Source organism: Trachemys scripta, chromosome 6, assembly GCF_013100865.1.
Source record: "Trachemys scripta elegans isolate TJP31775 chromosome 6, CAS_Tse_1.0, whole genome shotgun sequence".
Classification (NCBI taxonomy): Eukaryota; Metazoa; Chordata; order Testudines; family Emydidae; genus Trachemys; species Trachemys scripta.
The window spans coordinates 38704408-38731300 of record NC_048303.1 but is presented as its reverse complement, the minus strand read 5'-3'; the positions used below and the strand labels follow the sequence as shown (position 1 = coordinate 38731300).

The following is a 26893-nucleotide window of genomic DNA, read 5'->3' as shown; positions in this document are numbered from 1 at the left end:
GAATACGATTATACTATTTGTATGTATGTATCATTTTTGTATCTAAAGTTAAGAATATTGACTATGTATCTGTATTTCAATCGTGCTTACTCTGGGTGACATCCACAACTAGCCTTTCTGGTACAACAACAAAGAAGCCAGACAGTGCTGATGGTCCATCAGCAAAAACAGTGGACCCTGGAAGAATTTAACCTTCCTGTGAATGTTTTGGCCAACCTGTAAGCAATTGCTGCTATGACTCAGCAAGGTATGCAAGGGCATGTGACCAGGCCACATGACTCTGGACTCCATCTTGGTTACCAGTGTTTTTCCACAAACTGAGGTTGGGCCAAAGGGTTCCTGCCATATGCTAAAGCTATATGAGGCAGGGAGTCACATCCTCTCTTGTTCTTCATTCCCCACACAAGAAAACTCTTGGAAACACCTACGGAACAAAAGATTGAACTGGAGGAAGTGCTGGAGGGATTTCTAGCCTGTGTAGGAAAAATCTGGGGATTTCAAACTGCAAAACAAGTGTAGCTTGTGCCTTAAGAATCTGCAGCCCATTTTTATCATTAATCAGGGTGAGAGACTGGTAATTCAAATCCTATCTTTCTAGTATATTAAGCTTAGTTTGAGATTTTGATCTGTTTGCTATCACTTATAATAACTACAAAAGATAAATTTGTTCACTTAAAATCTATGTTTTAATCTAAACGAGTAAGTTTAGAGTGAAGTGCTTGGGAATCTTAGCTCAAGAGGCTGCTTCATTTCCTCTCCAGATTGAGGGAGGGGTGAACGCTATGAGTTTACGCTGTACAGTTCCTTGTGCAGCGCAGGATGGTATAATTTTGGGTTTATACTCCAGTGGGGTGAGAGAGTTTGAGAAGCGGGTAGTTATTCTGACTGTAGCCTCCTTATTGCTGGTTCGTGCAGTGGCTCCACCAGAGGTCCTTTGGGCCATCTGCCTGTCCGAAGTCAGGATAAAGGAGGAGGGTTGGGCGTGGGGCTAGCAACTCCACCCCGTAAAAAATTAACCTGCTACAGAAACGCCAACAATAGAGATAACAGAGACTTTTAGCCTGGAAAAAGAAGGGTCTTCAACTTGAAGACGCATGACGCTGGGTGGTGAAAATCATGAGGATGCCACTAAGCTGATTACCCTTCTTGCAAACAGGAGGATTACCATCGGTACATGGAATGTGAGGACCATGTACTAGTCAAGAAAGACGGCGCAGGTCGCAGCAGAGATGAGGAGCAACAACCTGACCCTACTAGGCATTAGCGAGACAAGATGGACGCAAGCTGGACAGAGACAACTGTTGACAGGAGAGCTGTTGCTGTATTCCGGACATGAAGAGAGCGACGCACCCTACACACAGGGAGTAGGCTTCATGTTGTCCAACCAGGCACAGAGAGCACTGATTGGTTGGGAGGCACATGGTTCCAGGATCATCACAGCATCCTTCAGAACTAAAATGAAGAGGATTAAGATGAATGTTGTACAGTGCTATGCTCCAACCAATGACAGTGAAGAGGGGGACAAAGACTATTTTTACAACAGACTTTAGAAAATATTAGAGATTCTCCCAGACAAAGACATTACCATCCTTATGGGAGACTTTAATGCCAAAATTGGACCTGACAACACAGGAGATGAACAAATCATGGGGACCCACGCTCTGGGAAAGATGAGTGAGAATGGAGAGAGATTTGTGGATCTGTGTGCACTTAACAACATGGTCATAGGAGGTAGCATCTTTCCTCACAAGCGGATCCACAAGAGTACCTGGGTATCGCCAGCAGGCACGATAGAAAACCAGATGGATCACGTCTGTATTAGCAAGAAGTTCAGAAGATCTTTGTAGGACGTTAGAGTTAGAAGAGGAGCAGACGTAGCGTCCGACTATCACTTAGTGGCGGCCAGATAGAAGCTGAAGAAGAACTGGATAGATGTGTCAGATAGAAGAGCGAAGTACAACATCAGCCTTTTGAAGGATCATAAGACCAAGGAAGATTTTGGACTGACGCTGAAGAATAAGTTTTCAGTACTACAGGATCGGTCTGAGGAAGAGGAAGACAGTGTATCTAACAGATGGCAGAAAGTGAGAGACACACTTAGGTCAGCATGCCAGGAAGTGCTTGGAATCAAGAAATACCAGCAGAAAGAGTGGATCACAGCAGAGACCTTGACTAAGATAGAAAGAAGAAGGCGGCAGTAGTTAATAACAGCAGGACTAGAGCAGCAAAGGCTAAAGCGCAAAAAGAGTATGCTGAAGCCCATAGAGTAGTGAAGAGGAATATTAGGAAGGATAAGAGAGATTATGTGGATGGACTGGCAGCAGAAGCGGAGCAGGCAGCATACAACGGTAATATGAAACAGCTGTATGACATCATCAAGCGACTGTCTGGAAAGTTCAGCAAGCCAGAACGTCCCGTCCAAGACAAGCAGGGAAAGACTATAACAGAAATAGAACAACAGATAAATAGATGGGCGGAGCACTTTGAGGAACTCCTGAATAGACCAGCACCATTAAATCCACCAGACATTGACCCAGCCAATGAAGACCTTCCAATCAATTGTGATAGACCAACCGGAGATGAGATCAGAAAAGCCATCACTATGATGAAGAACAGGAAGGCGGCTGGACCTGACGATATTCCAGCGGAGGCCCTGAAAGTAGATCTGGATGCTTCAGTGGAAATGCTGTATCCCCTCTTTGAGAAGATATGGGAAGAAGAAGTGATTCCGGCAGACTGGAAAGAGGGATACCTTATTAAAATCCCCAAGAAAGGAGACCTCAGAAATTGTGCCAACTACAGAGGAATCACACTTCTATCGGTGCCAGGGAAGGTCTTCAACCGAGTCCTCTTAGAGAGAATAAAGGATGCCGTCGATCCACAGCTACGAGATGAGCAGGCAGGTTTCCGACAAAACAGATCATGCACGGACCAGATAGCAACACTCCGCAGTCGAGCAGTCTATGGAGTGGAACTCTTCATTGTACATCAACTTTGTTGACTATGAGAAAGCATTCGATAGCGTGGATCGAGAGACTCTCTGGAAGTTCCTTCAGCACTATGGCATCCCAGCAAAGGTGGTCAACTTGATTAAGAACTTATATGACGGCATACACTGTAGAGTGATCCATGGAGGGCACTTACAAACAGCTTCCAGGTGCGAACCGGAGTTAGACAAGGATGCTTGTTGTCACCATTTCTCTTTCTCCTTGTCATTGATTGGATTATGAAGACATCCACTTATGAGCGCAGGAATGGAATCCAGTGGATGTTGTGGACCCAGCTAGATGACCTGGACTTTGCCGATGACCTTGCACTCCTTTCGCATAGCAAACGGCAGATGCAAGAGAAGACCAGCGTAGTGGCAGCCACGTCATCACAGGTTGGCCTCAACATCCACAAGGACAAGACCAAGATCCTCAAGATTAACTCCATCAGTAATGACCCACGGAATGGAAGCCCTCTGGAAGAAGTGCAGTCCTTTACCTACCTAGGCAGCATCATCGACCAACAGGGTGGAACGGACGCAGACATCAAAGCAAGGATCGGTAAGGCAAGAGCAGCTTTCTTACAGCTCAAGAACATCTGGAGCTCCAGAGAGCTGTCTTTGGCAACAAAGATTAAATTGTTCAACTCCAACGTGAAATCAGTTTTATTGTATGGAGCTGAAATCTGGAGGACAACTAAAACAACCACCAGGAAGATCCAGACCTTCATAAATAGTTGCCTTAGAAGGATTCTCCAGATCCGCTGGCCAGACACAATCAGCAACATCTACCTCTTGGAGAGGACCTGTCAACTTCCAGCAGAGGAAGAAATTAGAAGGAGAAGGTGGGGCTGGATAGGACACACACTATGCAAGCAGCCAACCAACATCACTAGACTGGCATTGCGGTGGAACCCCCAAGGCAAGCGGAAAAGAGGCCATCCAAGAAACACCTGGCGACGCGACCTTCAGGCTGATAGCATAAAAATGGGCTATACCTGGAACCAGCTAGAGCAAATGGCCCAGGATAGAGGACTCTGGAGATCTGTAGTTGGCGGCCCATACCCTGATTGGGGTGACGGGCATGAGTGAGTGAGTGTGCAGTGGCTAGTCAGAGTCTGCATGTAACTGCAACTGGGTGTATCCTTGTCTGTGTGAATGCTGGTGAAAGTGCAAGCTTGGAGGAGCACAGTGTGAGAGGGAGCCCAGTGCAAGAGGCAGCACAGTGTGAGAGGGAGTCCAGACTGGTGGGTCAGAGGGCTCAGTGGTACCCCAGTTCCAGGTGACACCCCAAGGGGGAACCCATCACACAGGGTACTGCGAATAACTGATAGCGAATATGTTGTGTGTTCCTAAGCACTAATCGTTCAGGAATCACTGGTTTACATAAGTTTACTAATGTGTAAAAACATCTCTGTGAGTACCAGAAACAGATGGAATGTTCATAAATAAATAGATTGCTGAAGACGAAGTCATTGTTTTGCTCCATTCCAACAACTAAATGGTGACCAAGCTGTATTTCAGCAAGATTAGTTTCTCATACTTAAAACAAGACAGACTTACCCCATGAAGTGAGACAAGCATCTAATTGTTATTTTCCACTAAGTAATGTTTGGTAAGGTTTCTCAAGGGTACAAACAGAACACTCAGGAAGATCTACCAAAGAGGATGTTGGTGTTTTTTGTTTTATTTTAAGCTATGTAATATATGGAAAACTTGTTGGAGATTTATCTCCCACCCTTTGCTTAAGAGGCAGCAAAACGTTTTCTGAATAGTTAAGAACCAAGAATTAAATATTATAGGTTTTCAGATTCAAATTTAACTTACCTGCCAAAATTGGCTGGCAAAAACTCAAGGAAAGCATCATTCAGGTACAGCTGTGTTAGGTTTAACAGTTGGGAAAATCCATCTGGAAGCCTAGATGAACACAAAAAAAATTTTTTAGGCACTGTTTTTGTTTCAACATTATATCGTTATTATATTGTACTCTCTTATAACACAGTATAATTTGTTTAGTATAGCAAAAGGAACATATATGCTAAAATTAAGGTTTATCAGCATTTCTACAAGGCTCTCTCAGCCTACATTCGGCTAACTGTTCATACCAGGATCAGTTTCAAGGCCCTTGTTTTTCAATGCTATGAACAGGTTATGGTCTAGCTATCTGAAAGGCTTGTTTTCACACTGCAATCCACTGTGGAAGATGCACTGAGTGGAAATACCAAGGCTAATGAAAAACTAGTAAAACTTTTTGAGTTTATTTGTTTTTTAGGCATGGAAGTGGGGTGATAGTCATTTTCAGCAGAGATCTCACCTGTGATAGTACTACTTCCAGAAACTGGGCCAAGCCTAAATCTTGTCACCAGAGAGACAAGAGCCATCACTTCTGGGCAAGTCTTTTCCTAGGAGATGAGTTTGCAAAATGGTCCATGGTTTGTGCTCCCATGAAATAAACTAGACAGATTGGATTCTTTTTAATTAAGCAACTGATAGTTGAGGAAGAGGAATATACATTTGTCCACCTTCTTCAGAGAACTGGTGACTTCTAAAAAAGTCGGTAATGGCATTCAAATGTTATGGCTGTAGGTGCCTAAGAAATAGCAGCAGAAGCAAAAGAAGTAGCAGCAATTTCCTATTTTTAAAGATTTATGACTCTGACATAAAAAAAAAGAAAAACAATAATGTTCCCAGCAAGCTGAGAATCTACATGTTTCTGCCCATCCAAGGAGATGGTATTGTGGTTCCCTGCATCTTTTGTCATTTTAAAAACCAAAAGTTTATGTAAACATTAGTCTCTCTATAAATGCTTCCATTAAAAGCTCAGTTTAGAAACCCCTGCAACATCATATTTAACTTCATCAAAACCAAGAATTGAAAAATACACTCCAGTAATGAAAGGGAAGCACAAGAAACTGTCTAAGTCCTACTTTCCTGAACAATTTAAACTTTAGTCTAAAACAAAAAGTAAGTTTCTAACACTTACAGTCTTAAAAAGATAGCAAAATCTGACCTTAATGTAAAGCAGCATGTGCTATATCAATAAATATTTACTTATTTATCTTTATCCAACATACCCACTCAGCCCTTATGCCTACAAAATCCCATAATTTTAAATTGAATAGAGTGTAGATGGATCATCTGATCAGTTAATTAGTACAAATTTAGTACAGTTTACTTACACTTAATTAGTAATAATTATCTAATATACAGTTACACATTAAAATATAAATGATTATATAATTATATATGTGCATGCACATGTTGGATTATTTTCAAATGTTATTTTATTAAGGTTGCAAAAATGTTAATCCCTTTTTTTATTTTTGTATATATCTATTGAGGAAGACGATGTATATATAACTACACACAAAAACGATGTTAAAAGAATATCAAGGTTGCAAAAATCAAGCACTCAAAAGTAAGGAAATGCCAGAATTAAGGTTGTCTGTGCAACCCTAAGTTACCTCCCATATGTGCATCCACTATGATACCATCTTTTATAACAAGATCACTTCCTCCCTCCGCTCCCCGCAGAACTCCTGCCTCATTCAGTGAACAGGACAGATGGTATTCACAGAACCAATAGCTATTCAGTATCTTGTTTTATCCTTATTTTTCGAAGTGTGATTCTATGTCTTATTTACTGCACACTATTCAAACCTTGCTCTGAATACTGAGCTTCTCAGAGGCTTTTTCCATGGCACTCTTCACTAAAATATCTGAGTGCTTCCCAAACATTAATGAACTGATTTGCACAACAACCCTGTGTGTGGTGAGGTGGTATGACCCCAATTTTAAAGATAAGGAAGTGAGGATCAAAGAGATTAAGGTCAGAACTGTTCTTTGATTTTGGGTGCCCAGTTTGAGATTTCTAGGACTTGATTTTTCACTGTACTTAGCATTATATAACACTCTGTGTGTTCTAGCCCAGTGACTTCAGTTGCACCTATGAGTACTCATCCAAGGATTTCAAGTCCGCCACTCAGAAAATGAGGAACACACAATTAGCGAGCACCTATGAAAAGTTTGGTTTAAGTAACCAGTTTAGCATTACACAAGAACTCTGTGGCAAAGGCAGGGAAAGAATCCAGTTTTTAGAGCAGCATTCAACTGATTTAACCTAATTCTATCCTGTAGAACCATACTGATAGCCACATGGTTCATCAACAGGGTTGGAACTCTTAGATCCACAGCACAGGTCTCTGTCACTTGAGCTAAAGAAGTAATTAAGAACAGTAGTAGGTTGTGTCATCCTCTGTATGGATCAGTCTCTAGATCAGTGGTTTTCCACATGCTGTCTGTGGACCCGTGGCAGTCTGCAGACTATGTCTAAGATTTCCAAAGCACCTCCATTTGAAATTTTTTAGGGGCTCGCAAATGAAAAAAGGTTGAAAACCACTGCTCTAGATCCGTAGCTATTTGCTGACAGTGGAGACCCAAGAACCTTCCGTTCAATTCCAGATTCTGGAAGGGAGTATGTTCTTGTGGGCACACTCTTCTGCCCCATTCCCCTGCAAGTCTGACCACTTCTGCTATTGCCTGCTCCAGCCTGTCCCAGTGCCAGTCCTGCCTCTCCCTCAACAACCCCCTCATGCTCCTTCTCCCAGTCTCATTTCCCTGCCTCATCTCCCCATCCTGGCTCAGTTCTTGTCCCATCTGCATTTCAGTCAGGCTGCTTCCGCCTCCATGATGACAGTTCTGTTCTTAGTTCCAGAGCCCAGTGCCACAGACACCTCTAGCAGCCAGGAGCAGCTAAGAGCCTGCATTCCTGGGCTTGAGCCTGATCAGTGCAGATGGACTTGAGAATTTACCTGCCAAACTCTAGCAAGTTACTACTATACAGTAATTATTATATTATTTATTTGTTGTGGCAAATGCAATTTTTAAAAGGTTTATAACTTGGCCAAATTTGGGCAATCAGTCATACAAACACTAGATAGCATGTCCCTTACACAGGGCTATCTCCCTGCTAAATTTCAACTCCGTGCTTCAAAGCATGGGGGCACTAGAGCATCTCAGTGAAAGAGTTATAAGAATTCAGTTGGTCTGTTTGTTTTCTTTTAACCATGGGGAAATATATATTCTTCCACTAAACTTGTTCTCAGAAACCGTTGAATTGTTTTTGCTGAAACTTTAATCGAACTAGGGCTACCAACTTTGGTTGGACGAATTCCTGGAGGTTTCATCACATGACTTTACCTTTAATTAAAGATTAATCTTTAATTCCTGGGGACTCCAGGACAATCCTAAATCAAACTCAACCTGAGGCAAACAACCTGCATAGAAAATTTCAGCCTGGACAGTTAAAGTTTGGCAAAGTTGTAAGCAACTGAAAAAGAGCATCTTATAATGGGACCTGCAGGGCAACTTTAATTATGGGGGGCACTACTAGCTCCTTGTGTAACTATACAGACATACAACACAATAAATGGTAAGAAAGTTTAGGTTTTGTCATCAGAATGAAGGGGGGGAGGGGGAACTTACTTTGAAATTGGATTTACACTGGCCTCAACAATTGCCAAAACTTTACAGTTTTTGATGTTTTCTGGAAACTCCTGTATGCCTGTTAAATAAGGAAAAGACAAACTATGTTAAGTTATTAGACTCAATCACAGGCAGAAAAATGTTTAATTTAAAACATTTAAAAAAGAACCAATTCATTTAACAATTAATGCAGTGGTTCTCCAATTTTTCATTTTGAGGACCACTTCGTATGATAAATATCCTTTTTCATGCACTTCCTTCTCTCGCAATACCCATTTCATACCCACTATTTGTTTCTCAAAATGCTTCTTTCTGTGTTCTATCAGGAAAGGCTCCCATCAACACTCCAGAGAACCACTGCAACAGTGACTTTCATGGATCAGTAAGGCAAATGAAGGGCCTGATCCAGAGCCCACTGAAGTCAATGGCAGCCTTTGGGTCAGCCTTCAATCATCAATTACACATATATACATTTTCAGTAACAAATTGTGCTCCCTGTCTCCCCCGCCAAATTTAGACAGACTATAGCTCAAGCCCACCTGATGTGTTTATGTGGCCTGCAAGACATGTTCTGATTATGTAGAATATAAACTTCATTCCTTTAAAAAAGTAAGAGTCTAGCCTTCATGGTTGCAGAGACCTTCCCAATGTTAATTAAATGTAAATGTAATTGATGCTGTTGTCTTCCTAACTCTACAAACAGCCTGAAACGATAGACTTTGTTTTTACTGCCCAGAAAAGTGTGTTTTTTTCCCACAAGATAACATGCATTAACTAGTCCACTATAAAATCCTCATGGAGACATGGCACTGTAGTTTTACTATGTGGTAAATTAAGCAAGGCCAATCACAGGTGGGGATATAGCATTAGCCCCACCTAGCTACCTTTCATTAAAGTTTTTATTAAAACTACAGTGCTTTGACTCCAACAGGATTTTACAATGGGACAGCTAATGCAGATTAGTTATCCCACTGTGAAAAAACAACACCTGGTGCAGTGAAGGTAGCCTCAGAGGTGGGAACTTTCCTACCTTCTATTAATCTCACTAGGTAACTCTAAAGCCCAATTATGACTCTTCAGTGTCAATGTAATCTTTGTCACCCCAAGGCAAGATTAACAGTCCTGTTTCTCAACCCTAGGTTCAGCAAAGAGGATTACCATTCCTCAGCCTCAAATTAATTTATACCAGTAAGACAAACAAGATGTAAAATTTGTTGGGTAGACCAAAATATTTACAACATACAATATACATAATCACAAATGATCATGTTAGCAAATGCAATGTGGAGAGTAGGAGTGAAGCCCATGGAGAGATGGGAAATGATAACTGCTGCAGGGCAGGAAATGCTGAGGGGTGAAGAGAGAGGAGGAAGAGGGAAAGAAAAAGAGTGGGGAAGGAAAAGAAACAAAGGGATACCTTTGCGATGGTCTAAAGGTAAATATTTTCTCACTGAGTGACTCTGAATGCAACAATAAAGTATTGAACAAACAGCTAAATATTCAGCAAATCTCTCATTCAAATCAGTGGTAGTCCAGGTGTAGATTCAGGGTAATACTGTCACAGATCCACAGGAATAGTGCTATGGCCCCCGCTTTTACTCCTTGGGGAATTCTGCGCCACTACACATGCACAGAATTCATGTCCCACACAGATTTCTTTGCTTCCCTGCAAAAAAATGACTGACAGGGAAGCTGCAAGAACAGTCATGCGCCACACCCAAGCAGTGCAGGTGCATTGTTTTGGGTGCCCAGAGCAGCCAGTGGAGTGGTAAATCACTGGAGGAGCGGGGTTGGGGAAGCCTCGGCCAGTGACTCCTATTCTGTGCCAGGCTCAGCTACTAATCCTGGCTGGGCTGGAGAGGACAGAGTTTCCTCTTCCCTGGTAAGGAGTGGCCAGGGCTGTGTCAGACCCACTCCCAGAAACCTCTCCAGCTGCAGGAAGTGCTGAAACCCCGAGCCCCGCTTCCTGCCCCCATCGCTCCTCAGTCGTGAGGAGGAGGAGGAGGAGGGGTCATTGTACGGGGAGCTGCTCCCCCATTCGCCCAATCTCCATTCATCCAAATTGCCCTGCCAAGCCTCACCCCCTGCACTCAGAACCCCTCCACTGACCCCACATCCCAACAAGCCTCACCGCCTGTACCCAGACCACCCCCTGCACTTGAACCACCCTGACTAGCCACCTGCATTCAGATTCCCACCCCACCAAACCAGCACCTGGGACCCCCCCCCAAGCCCGCCAAACCAAGACCACCACCCCTGCTGAGCCCGAACCACCTTCACCTGGATCCCCCTGTGGAGTCCCATTGTGTCTGCACCCAGAGCCCCTCCCTCCCAACAAGCCCCCATTTATCCTGATCTCCCTCACACCCAGGCCCCCCACCCAGATTGCCCCACACAGAACCCTATCACCCCACACCTGGATCTCCCTACACTAAGCCCTCCATATTTGGATCTCGCTGGGCTGAGCCTGCCTGCCTACAGCTCCTGTGCTTGGCACAGAGGGACAGAGCCCCCGGGTGTTTCTGGACAGTCCTGGTCCTTGCGGGGAGGAGGGGGGGGAGGAGAGGGGTGATCTCCAACACCTCTGTGCAGTCAGTGGCTTGTGCTCCCCGCTCCCATTCTGGATCCAACACATTTATTTATTGACAAATAAAATTGGCAGAATTTTGAAGCATTTTCAAATATTGTGTGCAGAATTTTTGTTTTTTTGACGCAGAATACCCTCAGGAGAAAGCTTTGGAACAGTCTCTGGGAGGACCCCTTCAGTATGCCAGACTCCACAGGGGGTACCACTCCTTCACCGCCTCCTTAGACTGGACCTCTAGGCCTTTAGCACACCTGCTTTACACGGTGAGCTCCATTCTGCGAGGATACGGAGACAGACCCTTGAGGGAGGCTTAATCTTAGTGAGCAATGCACCTCCACAAGCATCTGCAGTGACACTCAGTCAGTGATGTTAAACAGTAAGGTATATTAGTTGACTAGAACACAGTATAGGAAGACCTTGGATAGCACAGAGAAATGAAGGTTACAGTAGAGTACCTTCTAGTTAGCCAGAGCTCAAAGCTCTCTCCCTCTGTTAGTCTGTCTGACCTCCTCAATCAGACTTCCCAGTGAGCATCCCCCTGACTCCTCCAGCAGCCAATACTTAACTCCCACCTCACACCTCTCCAGTCCTTAATCTCCAAACTGGGGAGATGTGGCTCTGCCTCCCTGCTGAGAGGAGGGGAGTCTAGATCTCTCTCTGGGTCATTGGTTACTAGGTGTCCACATCCAGGCAATTGGATCGGCCACTGTATTCTCAAGAGCAGCAAAAAGTCCTGTGGCACTTATAGACTAACAGAAGTATTGGAGCATGAGCTTTTGTGGGTGAATACCCACTTCATCAGATGCACCCACGAAAGCTCATGCTCCAATACGTCTGTTAGTCTATAAGATGCCACAGGACTCTCTGCTGCTTTTACAGATCCAGACTAACATGGCTACCCCTCTGATACTTGTATTTTCAAGAGCTCTGCTGATATGGGACCTAAGGCCCCAGACAACTAGGCATCATTCACACCTGTGTCTTAGCCTGCCAAGAACAGTCTCTTTTCACCCACTAGATAACAATGCAACAAATAGGGGAAAACTGAGGTATAGACTGGCTTCATAAACATTACAAAACATTTGCCCATCACAGATATACAATGCCCACTGAGATTAATTAAAAAGAGAAACCATCTCTATCCATCAAATAAGTTTGACACCTCTTCTGAAAAAGAAAAATTCATTTTTTAATACTTAATATGTAGGTATGTAAAAACTATATGATTTGTAATCTGATGATTACAACTACTTAATACTTAAACAACTTTTTAAAAGAAAGTTACAAGTATACAAAAATTATGTTTTGGTTAAAATAATAAAGGCCAGAAAGTAAAAGATGGGTATATCAAATGGAGTTGGGATGGGGACTAAAACAGAACTACAATCATTTTATTTACATTTTCGTTAAATTTGTCTTCTGGTATGTCTTCTCATCTATGCTGTAATTCAACAACACAACATAGAGATGAACAAGTTCCAAAGTTAAAATACTGGCTTAGTACTCTAAACTGGTGTGTGTATCAGCATAATTTCCATGATCGAATTGTTAGAAGCTTGTTTAAATATGTAGATTTACTTTTCTTAATGAATGGACTATTATCAATAAACATAGCAGAACATAAGAATGGCTATACTGGGTCAGACCAATGTTCCATCTTGCCCAGTATCCTCTTTTCCAACAGCAGCCAATGCCAGATGCTTCAAAGGGAATGAACAGAACAGGCAATCATCAAGCGATCCATCTCCCTGTTGTCCATTCCCAGCTTCTGGCCGTCAGAGGCTAGAGACACCCAGAGCATGGGGTTGCATCCCTGACCATCTTGGCTAATAGTCACTGATGGACCCATCCTCCATGAACTTGTCTAATTCTTTTTTGAACACCATAATTTCTCCCCCGATTATTGTTATCAGAAACAAATACTATGGCCAATAAAATAATTGAAAGTGAAGGTCCTTTTTTGTAAGGCTATGGAAGAGATATCAAAACCATTTTCCAAATTTGCAACTCCTCTTCCTAAATCCAAGGAAGCCTGCATAAACCCACATATTACACAGTGAATTTGTAATCTAAACAGTCTCTGCCAAAATTCCTATTAGAACTTGTCAGAGATTTGGGCAAGAAAATGATTTGAAATACAGATACTATAAAATACTCTACAATGTGAGTAGGAAAAATGGCACTGAAGCCCATTTTCCCTGGCCAAGAGCATCACCTACACCAGCGGTCGGCAACCGTTCAGAAGTGGTGTGCCAAGTCTTCATTTATTCATTCTAATTTAAGGTTTCGCGTGCCAGTAATACGTTTTAATGTTTCTGTAAATCTATAATATATAACTGAACTATTGTTGTATGTAAAGTAAATAAGGTTTTTAAAATGTTTAAGAAACTTCATTTAAAATTAAATTAAAATGCAAAGCCCCCAGACCGGTGGCCAGGACCCGGGTAGTGTGAGTGCCACTGAAAATCAGCTCACATGCCGCCTTTGGCACGCGTGACCTATACCATGCATCTAGATCTTTATTATCCTATAATTAAGAAACATGAGTCTTATTACAATTGCATTTCCTTTTCCACTGTAATGTGCTACATTGCTCCTATATCCTTCTGCAGGTATTTTTATTTTAAATAAATTCTTGCATCTGAAGAAGTGAGGTTCTTACTCACGAAAGCTTATGCTCCCAATACTTCTGTTAGTCTTAAAGGTGCCACAGGACCCTCTGATGGTAAACTGTAGCACTACAGAGGAACCATCACAGTTTAACATGTAATCCAGCCACAAAATATTTTTTAAACCTAAGTAAACTGGCTATTTTGAAGGTAGTAAGTCATACTGTTGACTTTTCCACACAGCTCTACCAAGTAACAGTTCTGACCCTGCTAATCCAGAGTTCCTGTCTCTCTTGGAAAGAAGCTGTTTTTAATCATGCCAAATGTTGAACTCTTTCCCTTCTGACTTATACAAGGATTTGAACTCTTATTTAGAGATGATGGTCTAGGAAATCCACTGAGCCACACAGTATCCAGGTGTTTAGATAATACACTACAATGACTCTTTTGGCAAATGGCTCACTGAGCGAAGGACAAATGACAAAGCAAAAGAGTAAAAAAATTGAGCCATCATTTGTAATACTGACCTCAGATATCTGTCAATTATGTGATACTACTGCATATAATTTATAGATTCAGCCATTTGAGTTTTACAAGAAAAGAACAATTTTTTTTATTCTTATGGCTCAAACGAAAACTGAACAAATTTAACACACGTTTTCCAAGAAAAGTTCACTTTTGAGAGTAAGCAGAGAAATTTTCATCTCAAAAGATTTTAAATAAAGTTACCAGGAATTGAAAGAAGCTAGAAACCATAACTCATAACTATAGTGCTCCAAAAATTGTTACACAACAAAAGGTTATTTTCAAAAACCTGAAATACCCAATAGCTACATTCTACTTGTAGCATGAAGTCTCTATTTGACCTGCACCAAGTAATGCCATCCAAATCTCCTGATAGAACAAGCCTAATATGGCATGAAATGTTAAACCAATGTGAAATATACACTATGAAGAATCTACTGCATAGGAGGCTTGACTAATTTTCCAGATATAATTAAGGAGGCCTCTTGAACTCATCTGTCATTAACAGAGTGTACCTCAAGATTTCATGTATTGCTTAAAGGATGACTTTTTTGTTGAAAATGAAGGAACAGTATTGGTAATAACTTCTGTTACAACCCTGGATGAGCTCACGCTTGTGGTGTGACACCAGGCTGCTGTACTGGACCCAACCTTTGGATCCCACGTGCCTTTAAATTTACTGGGTCTGAGAAGCATCCAGACACTCTTATTCCAGCCTCTCTGGCATACACCAAGCCTACAGACACCCTGTACCATCTTACTGGGAGGTGGGACCCAGTGATCCAGCTATCCTAGGCCGGAAGACTAGTGCTGAACCCCTAATTCTCCCCACCAATTTAAGCATCCCTTTCCCAGAGCTCCATCCTTGTGAGTTTTCTGGTTTACTGTTTAACCCTTTGAGGGCCCTGTGATAGTTAAAACAAAGGGAGCACACAGACTTTACAAAGGAACTTCTAAACAGACAAAGCACAAGAGGTACAGATCTAGGTAAAAGTAACAAACACCTGCATATAAAATCTCTCTCCCTCCAGCGTCCTTACCACTCTGAAAGCCCTTTGCATTTTGGTTAGTATCCTTTCAGGGTCCCAGTATGCTCCTGCACTCCACTCCTCTTGCTTAATCTTCCGGTTGTCAGCAGATGGACAGTGAGAGTGCCTGGGGGCACAAAAATCTGGCCCTTAAATAAAATTCTGGCCTCCTCTGTCAGGTGACCTTCGGACAGCTTCAAAACCTGTCAGGTAATCAGCTGCTGAACTCCCAGACCCCCCTTCCTCATGCATCTAAACTGGAACTAGTAATTCCCCTGGAACTGCAGCCAGCCTGCTGTCCTAGCATAAACACATTTGAATGGAGGTCCATCAAGGCTGAGGAATTTTGATGACTTTCCCATTGTTATCCTTTCTGCTAGATGTAAGGATTTCTTCTAATATCTCCTGGGTGTCCCAGCTCAAGATGGAGATCACAGGGCAAAAGTGAAGGGCACAGTAGTTTACAATCCAAATGACGTTCACAAAACAGAATGGAGTTTGTAGATTAATTTAGACATATACTAATCACTCAACTTTTTATCTAAAACCGAAAGTATATCTGGTGACTAGACACAGAGGAATAGAGAAGTGGGCTGGCAGAAGAGAAGAGTAGATTGGCTGGTGGGATTTGCATTTTTGTTGTTTTTATTAGATAAATGGATAGTTAAGTATTCCGAATGAAAATATCAGCTATTGATGGACTGAGAAAATACATGTAAAGTTTTTGTGGTGGTAATTTCTTGCTCATTATTGACTTATGAGTGCAAAACAGTGCAGTCTGAGCTATGCAGATTGGCTGGTGGATGCGCTGCTGTGACTATCTATTCTATTTTTAATTAGAGAAAAAATGTGTGTCTTGTTATGAAAATCTCAAACAGGAAACGGTGATTTTCTACAGTATATAACTCAGCCAAATGTGAATGACTTTCCATTAACTTAATTGTACTCCCCTGCAAAATTTCAAAATCCCACTGCAAGCTATGGAAGCAACCAAAGCTCTCCAAAGAAAGATTGCAAGATTTTTTTTTAAATAATGGAAAGTGTTAGGCAATCTTAATATGGGGTATTTTGTATATATAAAACCAAGACCACAATTGTGCACGTGTTTAAACGTTAATGATATGAGCAGTCCCCCTTTAATGAACTATTCAAGGGAGCAAAATAAGCATTCCAATATGAGCACGGTGGATAAGAGACACTTTTTTACTATCCCATTCTTTCAAAAAATAATCAGTATGTTTTAAAGGTGGCTGGGAAGGCACCAGATGATTGGTGGCAAAATATTTCTTAGGCATGGCAAAAAATGCCAAAGCTGACTCTGCTTGTAAAAGGTATGAACCTATCCTCCCTACTCCCCTGGTGGTTTTGGAGATCATTAATTAATACAAAAAAGGGAATTACTAAGCCAGAAGTTGCAGTACACAAGAAAAAAGTGTGCAGGAAGCCCATTAATTAATGTATTTAAAACTTTGAAAACTATCATGAAACCAAATCTGAAATGGCACAAGAAAAAATAAATTAGGCCAAATCTCAGTTGCCATCTCTCTTGGCAAGCAAAACACCTTGATTTGGTTCCACTTACTTGAACAAGGGAATAAATTTGGAAAGATGTTAGTCAGATTGTTAAAATCTGTAGGAGTCTGTATGCACATCACTGCTATCATAGAATCATAGAACTGGAAGGGACCTTAAGAGATCATCTAGTCCAGTCCCCTGCACTCAAGGCAGGATTAAGTATTATCTAGACCATCCCTGACAGATGTTTGTCCTACCTGCTCTTAAAAATCCCCAATGATGGAGATTCCATCACCGCCCTAGGCAATTTATTCCAGTGCTTAACCACTCTGATAGGAAGTTTTTCCTAACGTTCAACCTAAACCGCCTTTGCTGCAATTTAAGCCCCATTACTTCTTGTTCTATCCACAGACGTTAACAACAATTTTTCTCCCTCCTCCTTGTAACAACCTTTTATGTACTTGAAAACTTATGTCCCCCCTCAGTCCTCTCTTCTCCAGACTAAACAAACCCAGTTTTTTCAATCTTCCCTCATAGGTCTGTTTTCTAGACCTTTAATCATTTTTGTTGCTCTTCTCTGGACTTTCTCCAATTTGTCCACATCTTTCCTGAAATGTGACACCCAGAACTGGACACAATACTCTAGTTGAGGCCTAATCAGCGCAGAGTAGAGCGCAAGAATTACCTCTCGTGTCTTGCTTACAATACTCCTGCTAATACTTTCCAGAATATTTGCCTTTTTTTGCAACAGCATTACACTGTTGACTCATATTTAGCTTCTGATCCACTATGACCCCCAGATCCCTTTCTGCAGTACTCCTTCCTAGGCAGTCATAAACAACAGACGGACAAAAGAAAAAACAGTTAAACGTATCTTTGTAAAAGTTTTCAAAGTTTTTATGAACTATCCACATCCAACATGTTAATATAAGGGTGAGCAGGTAATAAGTTTTTAAAGAAACTGGGCATACCTAAAATAGATCCCCTTGGGGAGAAGACAGTGAGAGACGTCAAAGGGAAACAAGCAATTAGTGAACTCTAATGCAAACAAATGCAGAACCACCTTGAGCTCCTTTACATTGAAGTGGAGCAGCCTCTCATCTCTGGACCACAAGCCTTGCGTCCTTAGCTCCCCTAAGTGGGTTCCTCAGCCGAGGTCTGACGCATCTGTCACCAGCCTCAGAGCCGGCTGCGCTGCTGTGAAGGGGATACCCTCGCATACTACCGGCTGATTGAGCCACCATCGCAGGGAGTCCAATACTCAGGCAGGAACTGTCATAACGTCTAGGGGATCTCTGCCGGGGTGATACAATTGGGCTAGCCATGCCTGTAAAGTCCTGAGCTGTAGCCAAGCGTACTTGACTACGTGAGTGCACGTGCTATGTGTTCCAGGAGCTGCAGGCAGCATCTGGCTGTGGTTGTGGGGAACCTTAGGATCGAGTCTATGACACGCTGGATGGCCAGAAATCTGGATTCCGGGAGGCTCACTGGTGCCTGTACTGAGTCCAGCACTGCCCCGATGAACTCCAGCCTTTGCGTAGATATCAAGGAGGACTTGGGCACGTTGACTAGAAGAAATGACAGGTCATGGGCCATATAATCAACTGAGATCCAGGCCCTTTACAGCACTCAAGTGCCTCAAAAGGGACAGACTTTGGCCATAAAAAGCCAGTCAGGAATTGCCCTAGTGCAGACGGCCTCCTCACTGCTATAAAGAAGACTGATGCAACTCCTGGTGCCAGCCCCATCCTCCCACACCTGCATAGCAGTTGTATCAGCTGTAAGGAGGGAGCATGGCTTCTCCATCACACACATTCTCTGACGGCATAGGTTCCCTATTGGACAGAAATTAGAGCAACTCTTCAGCTACTCTAATACTCAGTAGGGCTAGAGCAAACTGGCTCTCAGAATCAGGAAGCCACAGTTGACCTCCCCTCCTCTCTTCCAAAGAGGAAAATCAGGTCCTATATCTTTTTGGGAATAAGTGATCCATTTTGTTTGCAAATCACATCATACCAAATTTTGCAAAGACACAGTGCTGTTTCTTTCTAGTGTAAATTCTCCCTAATTGAAACACTTGAAATAAAAGCTGTGCTTGGTACACTACTGGTATCCTGATCAGGAAACAGAGTATACAAAGGTGGCTTTGAAAAACACTCAGCCAGACTGCATCCTTTGTTAAACTGGTGAAAATCCAGAGCAAATTGAAATTTCTCCAGATTTAATCTAGTGTAAATGAGAGCAGAATCTGACCCAAATCTTTAAACAAATATAAATATAAGTAAGTATATATATATATATATATATATATATATATATATATATATATATATAGTTGAGATTCAGAAAGGTTATGTATGTTAATAGGACAGGCAACTACTATATTAAACTTATCCAGTTATCAGAGTATGACTGACAACTAAGTTATTAATGGTTCATTAAGTCATATCTGATCGTTAACAGTCACAAAATGTTATGGCAAATGTGAAAAACAATGTGTGGAAAATATTTGATTAAAAGAAAAGCCAGACATGGCCATACAAAAGTACAATAGATATAAAACCTATTATATTAATACTTTAGCCATATTGCCACTCTTCTGTATCAGACATGAACAGCATCAGCTGAACTGCATGTTTAATATTAGAGTACGCTGCTTGTATTAAGGAAAATATCACAAAAGACTTGTTAAACTTTCATATGAAACTGGTGATGAATACCTATAAAAAAACAAATAAATTGCATATATAGTAACATCTACTAAGGAAGAGTAAAGTATCAACATAAATTTGCTCTCAAGAACAGCCAAATAGATATCAAGTATCCAAATATAGACATGTTAATCCACTGCGCTTGATATATAAAACAGAAGGCTCTGCAGTAGCCTTATGTTTGATTATGCCTTTGGCAAGAGGCATTAAAAGCATCACTGTCACTAATCTTATCCCTTTGTGTGTTTTACACAATTTATTTGCCTAGTGAAGACTAAGTTATTTCTTATCTGTGAGAACAAGACTCCTTTTTCCATCAAAGTGTGGATCTGTAAAGTAATCAAAGGGGAAAATATATTTAAAGATGATTGGAAAAGAAAAATGTTTGCTGTGCAGTAAAGTTTACTGGCTACAGGGACAAAGTCTTGATTTTGTGTATATACACCACAGACCAGATCTTCAGCTGGTGTACATAAACTTTAATGGTGCTACAGTGAGATATGCCAGCTGAGGATCTGGCTTTACATTGAGTTACAAATAAAGAACAGAAGAACTCTTACAGCTAAATTCATATTAAATCAATAACTAAGAACAACAAACAACTCATACTAGAAGTCTGACACTGAAGTTGATCAGCAGTTAATGCCTCCAGACATATACCATGTTACCTGCTAAAAGATGGCTACCAGTCTCATTCAGTTTTTTTACATAGATAAAAGCTGTCATTCAAAGCATTAAACTTCATAAAAGTGGGACTAAGGGACGTGAGTAATGAAAAACAAACCTATTTTTGCCTGCTGTGTTGCAAATACTACGGATTCTAAAAACTATTTCTGGAAGTGAATTAAATGACTCTGTTCTGTGTCTCAGTGGCTTTAACCATCAGGAAGTAGGAAGCAATATTTATCAATCAACTGTACCAAAGCCCCAGGCCACCCGCTTTCCTTCTGCTGTTTACCTCCCACATGCTAGAAGCATAGAGTTGCAGTTACTTCTGCCTTTCTCTTTGCTATCCCTTCTTTCATCTCTCCTTCTAGCAAGAAAACCGAAACTGAAATGAAGGATACAAAGAAGGGAAAGTAGAAGGATAAACACAAACGGGCAGGGGAGAAAGAAAGAGAGAGATGAGAGAAGAGGGTCAAGAAGGGCAGTAAGCAAGATGATTCATTCTATCTCTGCTCTTTCTTCTGTCCCTAGTGGCCAGAGTTCCAAAAATTGTTGTTCTCCACCTTCTAGGTTGATCACTAGGTATTCAGAAAGTAAACCCTTATCTCCCCAGAGAACTGGTGATCCTCCTGGCTTTGAGAACTGCTGGTCATTAAACTTCATCTTCTAATCACCAAATCCACAAACGGAAGTTGAGAGTTGAAACTCAATTTTTTCCCTTCCTCATGCAACACCACCAGGAATAGAGATTCTGTTACACCTATATAATCTCTATTGTCTTTAACAGGGTAGTTTTAGTGCATCTCAGGGTTTCAAATTTGTCTCTCCCACAGCTAGGGTTGGATTGAGGCAATCTGGGGCCCAAAGTATACCATGAACAAAGCCTCACCATGGCCTAGCACACCACGTGGCAGTGGCTGGGGGCCACCTCCTCTCCCAGAGAGACAAGGACACTGGCATGGGACCCCTTTCTTCCTACCAGAAGCAGCAGCAAGGGCCATCTCTGCCTCCCTCAGAGTGAATTCTAAATTCAGAAGAGTGTGTATGTGCTCTTCCAGACTGTATCTGCCTGGGTGGGTGGGTGGGTGGGTGGAGGATAAGCCATGCCCAATGGAGAGCAGGTACACACTTTGAGTACTTTTGAAAATCCCATCCACCATGCTTAAGTGCCTTAATAATGCTCAGCTCACTTTGAGTAGAAATGGAACCTTCCCCCCACCCACCCACTTTTCTCCAACCATGCATACAATCCTCTGTTGGAGTGGCGCTGGCAAGGGCCCCCAATGCAACAGATCTTGGAGTCAACACTCTATTGAGATGAATAGGGCTGTTCAATCCTTTTAGAGCTATTGTTCCAGACTCAAGATAGGTTTCACTTCATCGGTTATGCTCTGATCACGTTTTCATGTTTTACTTATCATAAGAGCTAGAGATTTACTTTTTTAAAAAAGAAAACCAATGCTAATGTAAATCACATAACTCCATGAGCCACAGACCAAGGCATGGATCCACAGTATTTATGCCTTAATTTAGCTCTGCCTTTAGCCACATAGCACAAAGTCTGACACCTACAGTATGTCCCATCAGTCCATGTTCTGAGCTCTTAAGAGATGCTGCCAATTGATACAGTTGCTTTACTGGTAAGAATCCCAGCAATTTGGGTCCTCACTGTTTGTATACAGTTGGTCACAGAATATGCACCTGTGTGCGTCTCAGGAAAAAAAACCCTGTGCCTTGAAATCTGTGGAAATACTCTACTTGTATCAAGAAGAATAACTCAGATAGCTAGAGCTCTCATTTGTTATAGATTGAAATGTAGTACATAAATGTACCAGCCACAGGGACCTATCACTGGTAATCCAACAACTAGTATTATCATTAAAATATAGAGCCAATATTCTTCATCTTGCCAGAATCAAAAGGAAAATAGTAACTCCATCTTCAAGAAAAAAGTCCAAAGTCTCAGCAGGCAGGCAAAAGTCAAAAGACAGAAGCCAAAAATCTCTTTAAAGAAACAAACACTAACTGTTACTGAATGCAGTGGGATTATAAATAAAATTAAGATTCTGTCACAGGTATTTTTAGTAAAAGTCAGGGACAGGTTGAGGACAATAAACAAAAATTCATGAAAGCCCACAACCTGTCCCTGACTTTTACTAAAAATATCCCAGAGGGGAGGGAGGGAGGGCAAACAGAGCACTGCTGGGGCTTGCAGCTGCTCCAGCCCCGCCAATGCTCCTGCAACAGGGGCTGACCGCTGCTGCTCCGGAGCTGGCCACCAGCCAGCTATTCAGTCAGTCTCAGGGCTGACTGCTAGCCAGCTGTTCCGGTGGCCACTGCTCCAGCAGTCCCACGGCTGACAGCTGCTCCAGCCCTGTCCCAGAAGTAGTCACAGAGGTCCTGGAAAGTCACAGAATTCATGACCTCTGTGACAGAATTGCATCCTTAATTATAAAATATGCCACTTATACTTTTGTTGGAAGGGAGGGGGAAGGAGGGTTCATGTTCCACTTGTAGTCATACATGCAGCTATTTGAAGGATTGAGTATCAAAACATAGTATACAAGGGCAATGCTACTCTTGAGTATTCTTCTGGAGATGAGCTTAACAGCATTCATGCATAATTAATTTTTCATTCTGATGATGAGCTTAAACCTCAAAAAAATATTAAGCAAGAAATAATACATTTTGTTGCACCTAGAACATTAACAATTGGCTCTATTTACAACTTCTTTCATTTCCTGAGAGGATACTAATGTAGATCTAGTCCTTACACAAAAAGTTTGAGATCTCTCTTACCCAGAGCCCAGTTCTGCAAGATGCTAATTTCATACAAACTTGTCTTCTACTATGCCTGAAGGAATTCAATCGATACTCCTATAAAGACCATCAACGTTCTCTACAATTGTACGTATTATAGAAATTCAGATCACAGTGTGATGAAGGAACAAAATTTTGCTACAATATTACATCTTCTGCTATGCCAGTTATGTTGTTGTTCACAAGGCCCACAGCAGAGTCCAGCACCCTCAGAACAAACAAAAAAGCCAATCTGCATAGTATCTTTCTGAGGGCTGGTCCACACTAACCCCCCAGTTCGAACTAAGATACGCAATTTCAGCTACGTAAATAATGTAGCTGAAGTCGAAGTATCTTAGTTCGAACTACAAGGTACTTACCGGGCCCACATGCTCCCCCGTCAACTCCGCGTACTCCTTTCGCGGAGTACCGGTACCGGTGTCGATGGCGAGCACTTCCAGGATCGATTTATTGTGTCTAGACAAGACGCGATAAATCGATCCCAGAAGATTGATTGCTTACCGCTGAACCCGGAGGTAAGTATAGTCGTACCCTAAGTCAGCAATGCTGAAACTTGGTATATCCTATTGTGTACATGTCAGAAAAGTGTAAGTAGAGGAAGAGTCCTATAGGAACATCACTTAAGAGTCTGCTATCCAATATGGATACTTCTAAGACAGGGGTGGGCCAACTGTTTGGCCCGAGCGTCACATCGGGGTTGCGCAACTATATGGAGGGCCGGGTAGGGAAGGCTGTGCCTCCCCAAATAGCCTGGCCCTGCCCCTTCCCCGCCCCGACTGCCCCCCTCAGGACCCCAACCCATCCAACCCCCCCTTCTCGTCCCCTAACCGCCCCCTCCCGAGACTCCCACCCCCTATCCAACCGCCCTCCGCTCCTCGTCCCCTGACCACCCCTTACCGGGACCCCCACCCCAACTGCTCCCCCAGGATCCCACCCCCTTCCAACCCTCCCCCCCCATTCCCTGTCTCCTGACTGCTCTCCCGACCCCTATTCACATCCCCGCCCCTGTCAGGCCCCCCGGGACTTCCACTCCCAACCCTCCCTGTTCTCCATCCCCTGACCGCCCCATCCAACCGCCCCCTCCTCCCTGACTGCCCCCGAGAACCCTCCACTCCCTTACCCACCCATCCACCCCCTTACTAGCAGCAGGAGCTCGCAGCCATGACACCCGGCCAGAGCCAGCTGCACTCCCCACACTGCCCAACGGGAGCAGCGGGCCAGAGCATGGCCCACACGTCGGCGTGGCTGCAGGGGAGGAGGGACAGCGGGGGAGGGGGCGGGGGATTAGGCTCCTCGGCCAGGAGCTCAGGGTCCAGGCAGGACAGTCCCGTGGGTCAGATGTGGCCCATGGACCGTAGTTTGCCTACCTCTGTTCTAAGATCAGCAGCTCTGTTTCACCCTCCTCTCTACTGCCCCATCTCCTATGTCTCCCACCAATATGACCTACTGACTTGTAAAAAGATTTCAGCATGCATTACATTCTCCATTACTACTGCTGAAACACAAGTAATTAACATTCTTCAGAGAAAATGCTCTGCTCAGTACTCATGAAAAAGTTAGATGGCAGCTATAGATCTAATGCCATTTTCCATAGAATGGAAAGTCAAGTCACTTTCACTTCATAAAACCATGGTGCACTATTTCTCTTTTGTGGAAATTCCCAACGTATATTAAATTATACAAATCATGGTCATGCAGGCAAGTGCCCTTTTCACCAGTGACATGAGGACAGTCTCTATTTGCTCACTGGCTTAGTTTTCACCATTCACATTAAACATTTACAATAAGGATAGAATGAAAATGGTACTACTGTACCCCAAAACCTTTAACAAATCTCATAAGCTTAAAATCTGCAGCATGAACCTGATAAAAGGTTTTGAATACCTGACCTTGAAGAAAGGTTAAAAAAACTGGGCATGTTTAGTTTTGAGAAAAGACTATGAGGAGGTTGGGTGGTAGAGGAGAAAGAGATCTGATCACAGTCTTCAAATAAGTTAAAGACTGTTATAAAGTGATCGGTTGTTCTCCATGTCCACTGAAGGATAGGACAAGAAGTACTCAGCTTAATCTGCTGAAATAGAGAGATTTAGGTTAGATATTAGGAAATGCTTTCTAATAGGGCTGTCGATTAATCACAGTTAACTCACAAGATTAACTGAAAACAATTAATCACAATTAAAAAAGATAATTGCGATTAATCACAGCTTTAATTGCACTGTTAAACAATAGAATACCAATTGATATTTATTAAATATTTTAATGTTTTTCTACATATTCCAACATATTGATTTCAATTACAACACAGAATACAAAGTATACAGTGATCACATTTGTATTACAAATGTTTGCACTGTAAAAATGTTAAAAGAAATAGTATTTTTCAATTCACCTCACACAAGTACTGTAGTGCATTCTCTTGATCATGAAAGTGTAACTTACAAATTTTTTTTTGTTACATAACTGCACTCAAAAACAAAACAATGTAAAACTTTAGATCCTACTTCTTTAGAGTCTAAAGTTCAACTTCTTGTTCAGCCAATCGCTAAGAGAAAAAAGTTTGTTTACATTTATGGGAGATAATGCTGCCTGCTTCTTATTTACAATGTCACCTGAAAGTGAGAATAGGTGTTCTCATGGCACTTTTGTAGCCAGCATTGCAAGGTATTTACGTGCCAGATATGCTAAACATTTGTATACCCCTTCATGTTTCGGCACCATTCCAGAGGACATGCTTCCATGCTGATGGCACTCACTGAAAAAATAATGTGTTAATTAAATTTGTGACTGAGCTCCTTCGGGGAGAATTGTATGTCTCCTGCTCTGTTTTACCCACATTCTGCCCTATATTTCATGTTATAGCAGTCTTGGATGATGACTCAGCAGATGTTGTTCGTTTTAAGAACACTTTCATTGCAGAGCTGACAAAACGCAAATAAGTTACCAATGTGAAATTTCTAAAGATACAGCACTTGACTCAAAGTTTAAAATTTGAAGTGCCTTCCAAAATCTGAGAGGGATGAGGTATGGAGCATGCTTTCAGATGTCTGAAAAGACCAACACTCTGATGCGGAAACTACAGAATCCGAACCACTAAAAAAGAAAATCAACCTTCTGTTGGTGTCATCTGATTCAGAGGATGAAAATGAACATGTGTCAGTCCATACTGCTTTGGATTGTTATCGAGCAGAACCTGTCATCAGCATGGACACATGTTCTCTGGAACAGTGGTTGAAGCATGAAGGGGCATATAAATCTTTAGCGCATCTGGCATATAAATATCTTGCGACATTGGCTACAACAGTGCCATGCAAATGCCTGTTCTGACTTTTAGGTGACATTGTAAACAAGAAGGGGGCAGCATTATCTCGCACAAATGTGAATATACTTTTTTGTCTGAGCGACTGGCTGAACAAGAAGTAGGACTGATTGGACTTGTAGGCTCTAAAGTTTTACATTGTTTTATTTTTGAATGCAGTTATTTTTGTACATAATTCTACATCTGTAAGTTCAACTTTCATGACAAAGATTGCACTACAGTACTTGTAATGAGGGAATTGAAAAATACTATTTCTTTGGTTTTTTACAGTGCAAATATTTGTAATCAAAAATAGAGAGCAGGGGTAGGCAACCTTTCAGAAGTGGTGTGCCGAGTCTTCATTTATTCACTTTAATTTAAGGTTTTGCGTGCCGGTAATACATTTTAACCTTTTTTTAGAAGGGGTTTCTCTCTAAGTATATATTATATAACTAAATTATTGTTGTATGTAAAGTACACAAGGTTTTCAAAATGTTTAAGAAGCTTCATTTAAAATTAAATTAAAATGCTGATCTTATGCCGCCAGCCTGCTCAGCCCGCTGGGTGGGAGGTTCAGGGCGGAGGGCTGCGGTTGGAGGGGACTCGAGGTCAGGGCAGAAGGCTGGGTGTGGGGGGGTTCAGGGCAGAGGGCTGGGTGTTGGGGGGG

General features: G+C 42.1%; 1 protein-coding gene across 6 annotated transcripts in view; it reads right to left on the bottom strand.

Moving 5' to 3' along the window:
• The window catches only part of ERBIN (erbb2 interacting protein), a 244021-nt gene that overhangs the window by 83439 nt on the left and 133689 nt on the right, over positions 1-26893 (bottom strand). For all 6 annotated transcript variants that reach the window (XM_034773471.1, XM_034773472.1, XM_034773470.1 and 3 more), the window contains 2 exons: positions 8471-8549; positions 4814-4903 (listed from right to left, as the gene is read on the bottom strand). In XM_034773471.1, coding sequence (XP_034629362.1) covers positions 4814-4903; positions 8471-8549 — 169 coding nt within the window. The remainder of the gene's footprint in view (positions 1-4813; positions 4904-8470; positions 8550-26893) is intronic.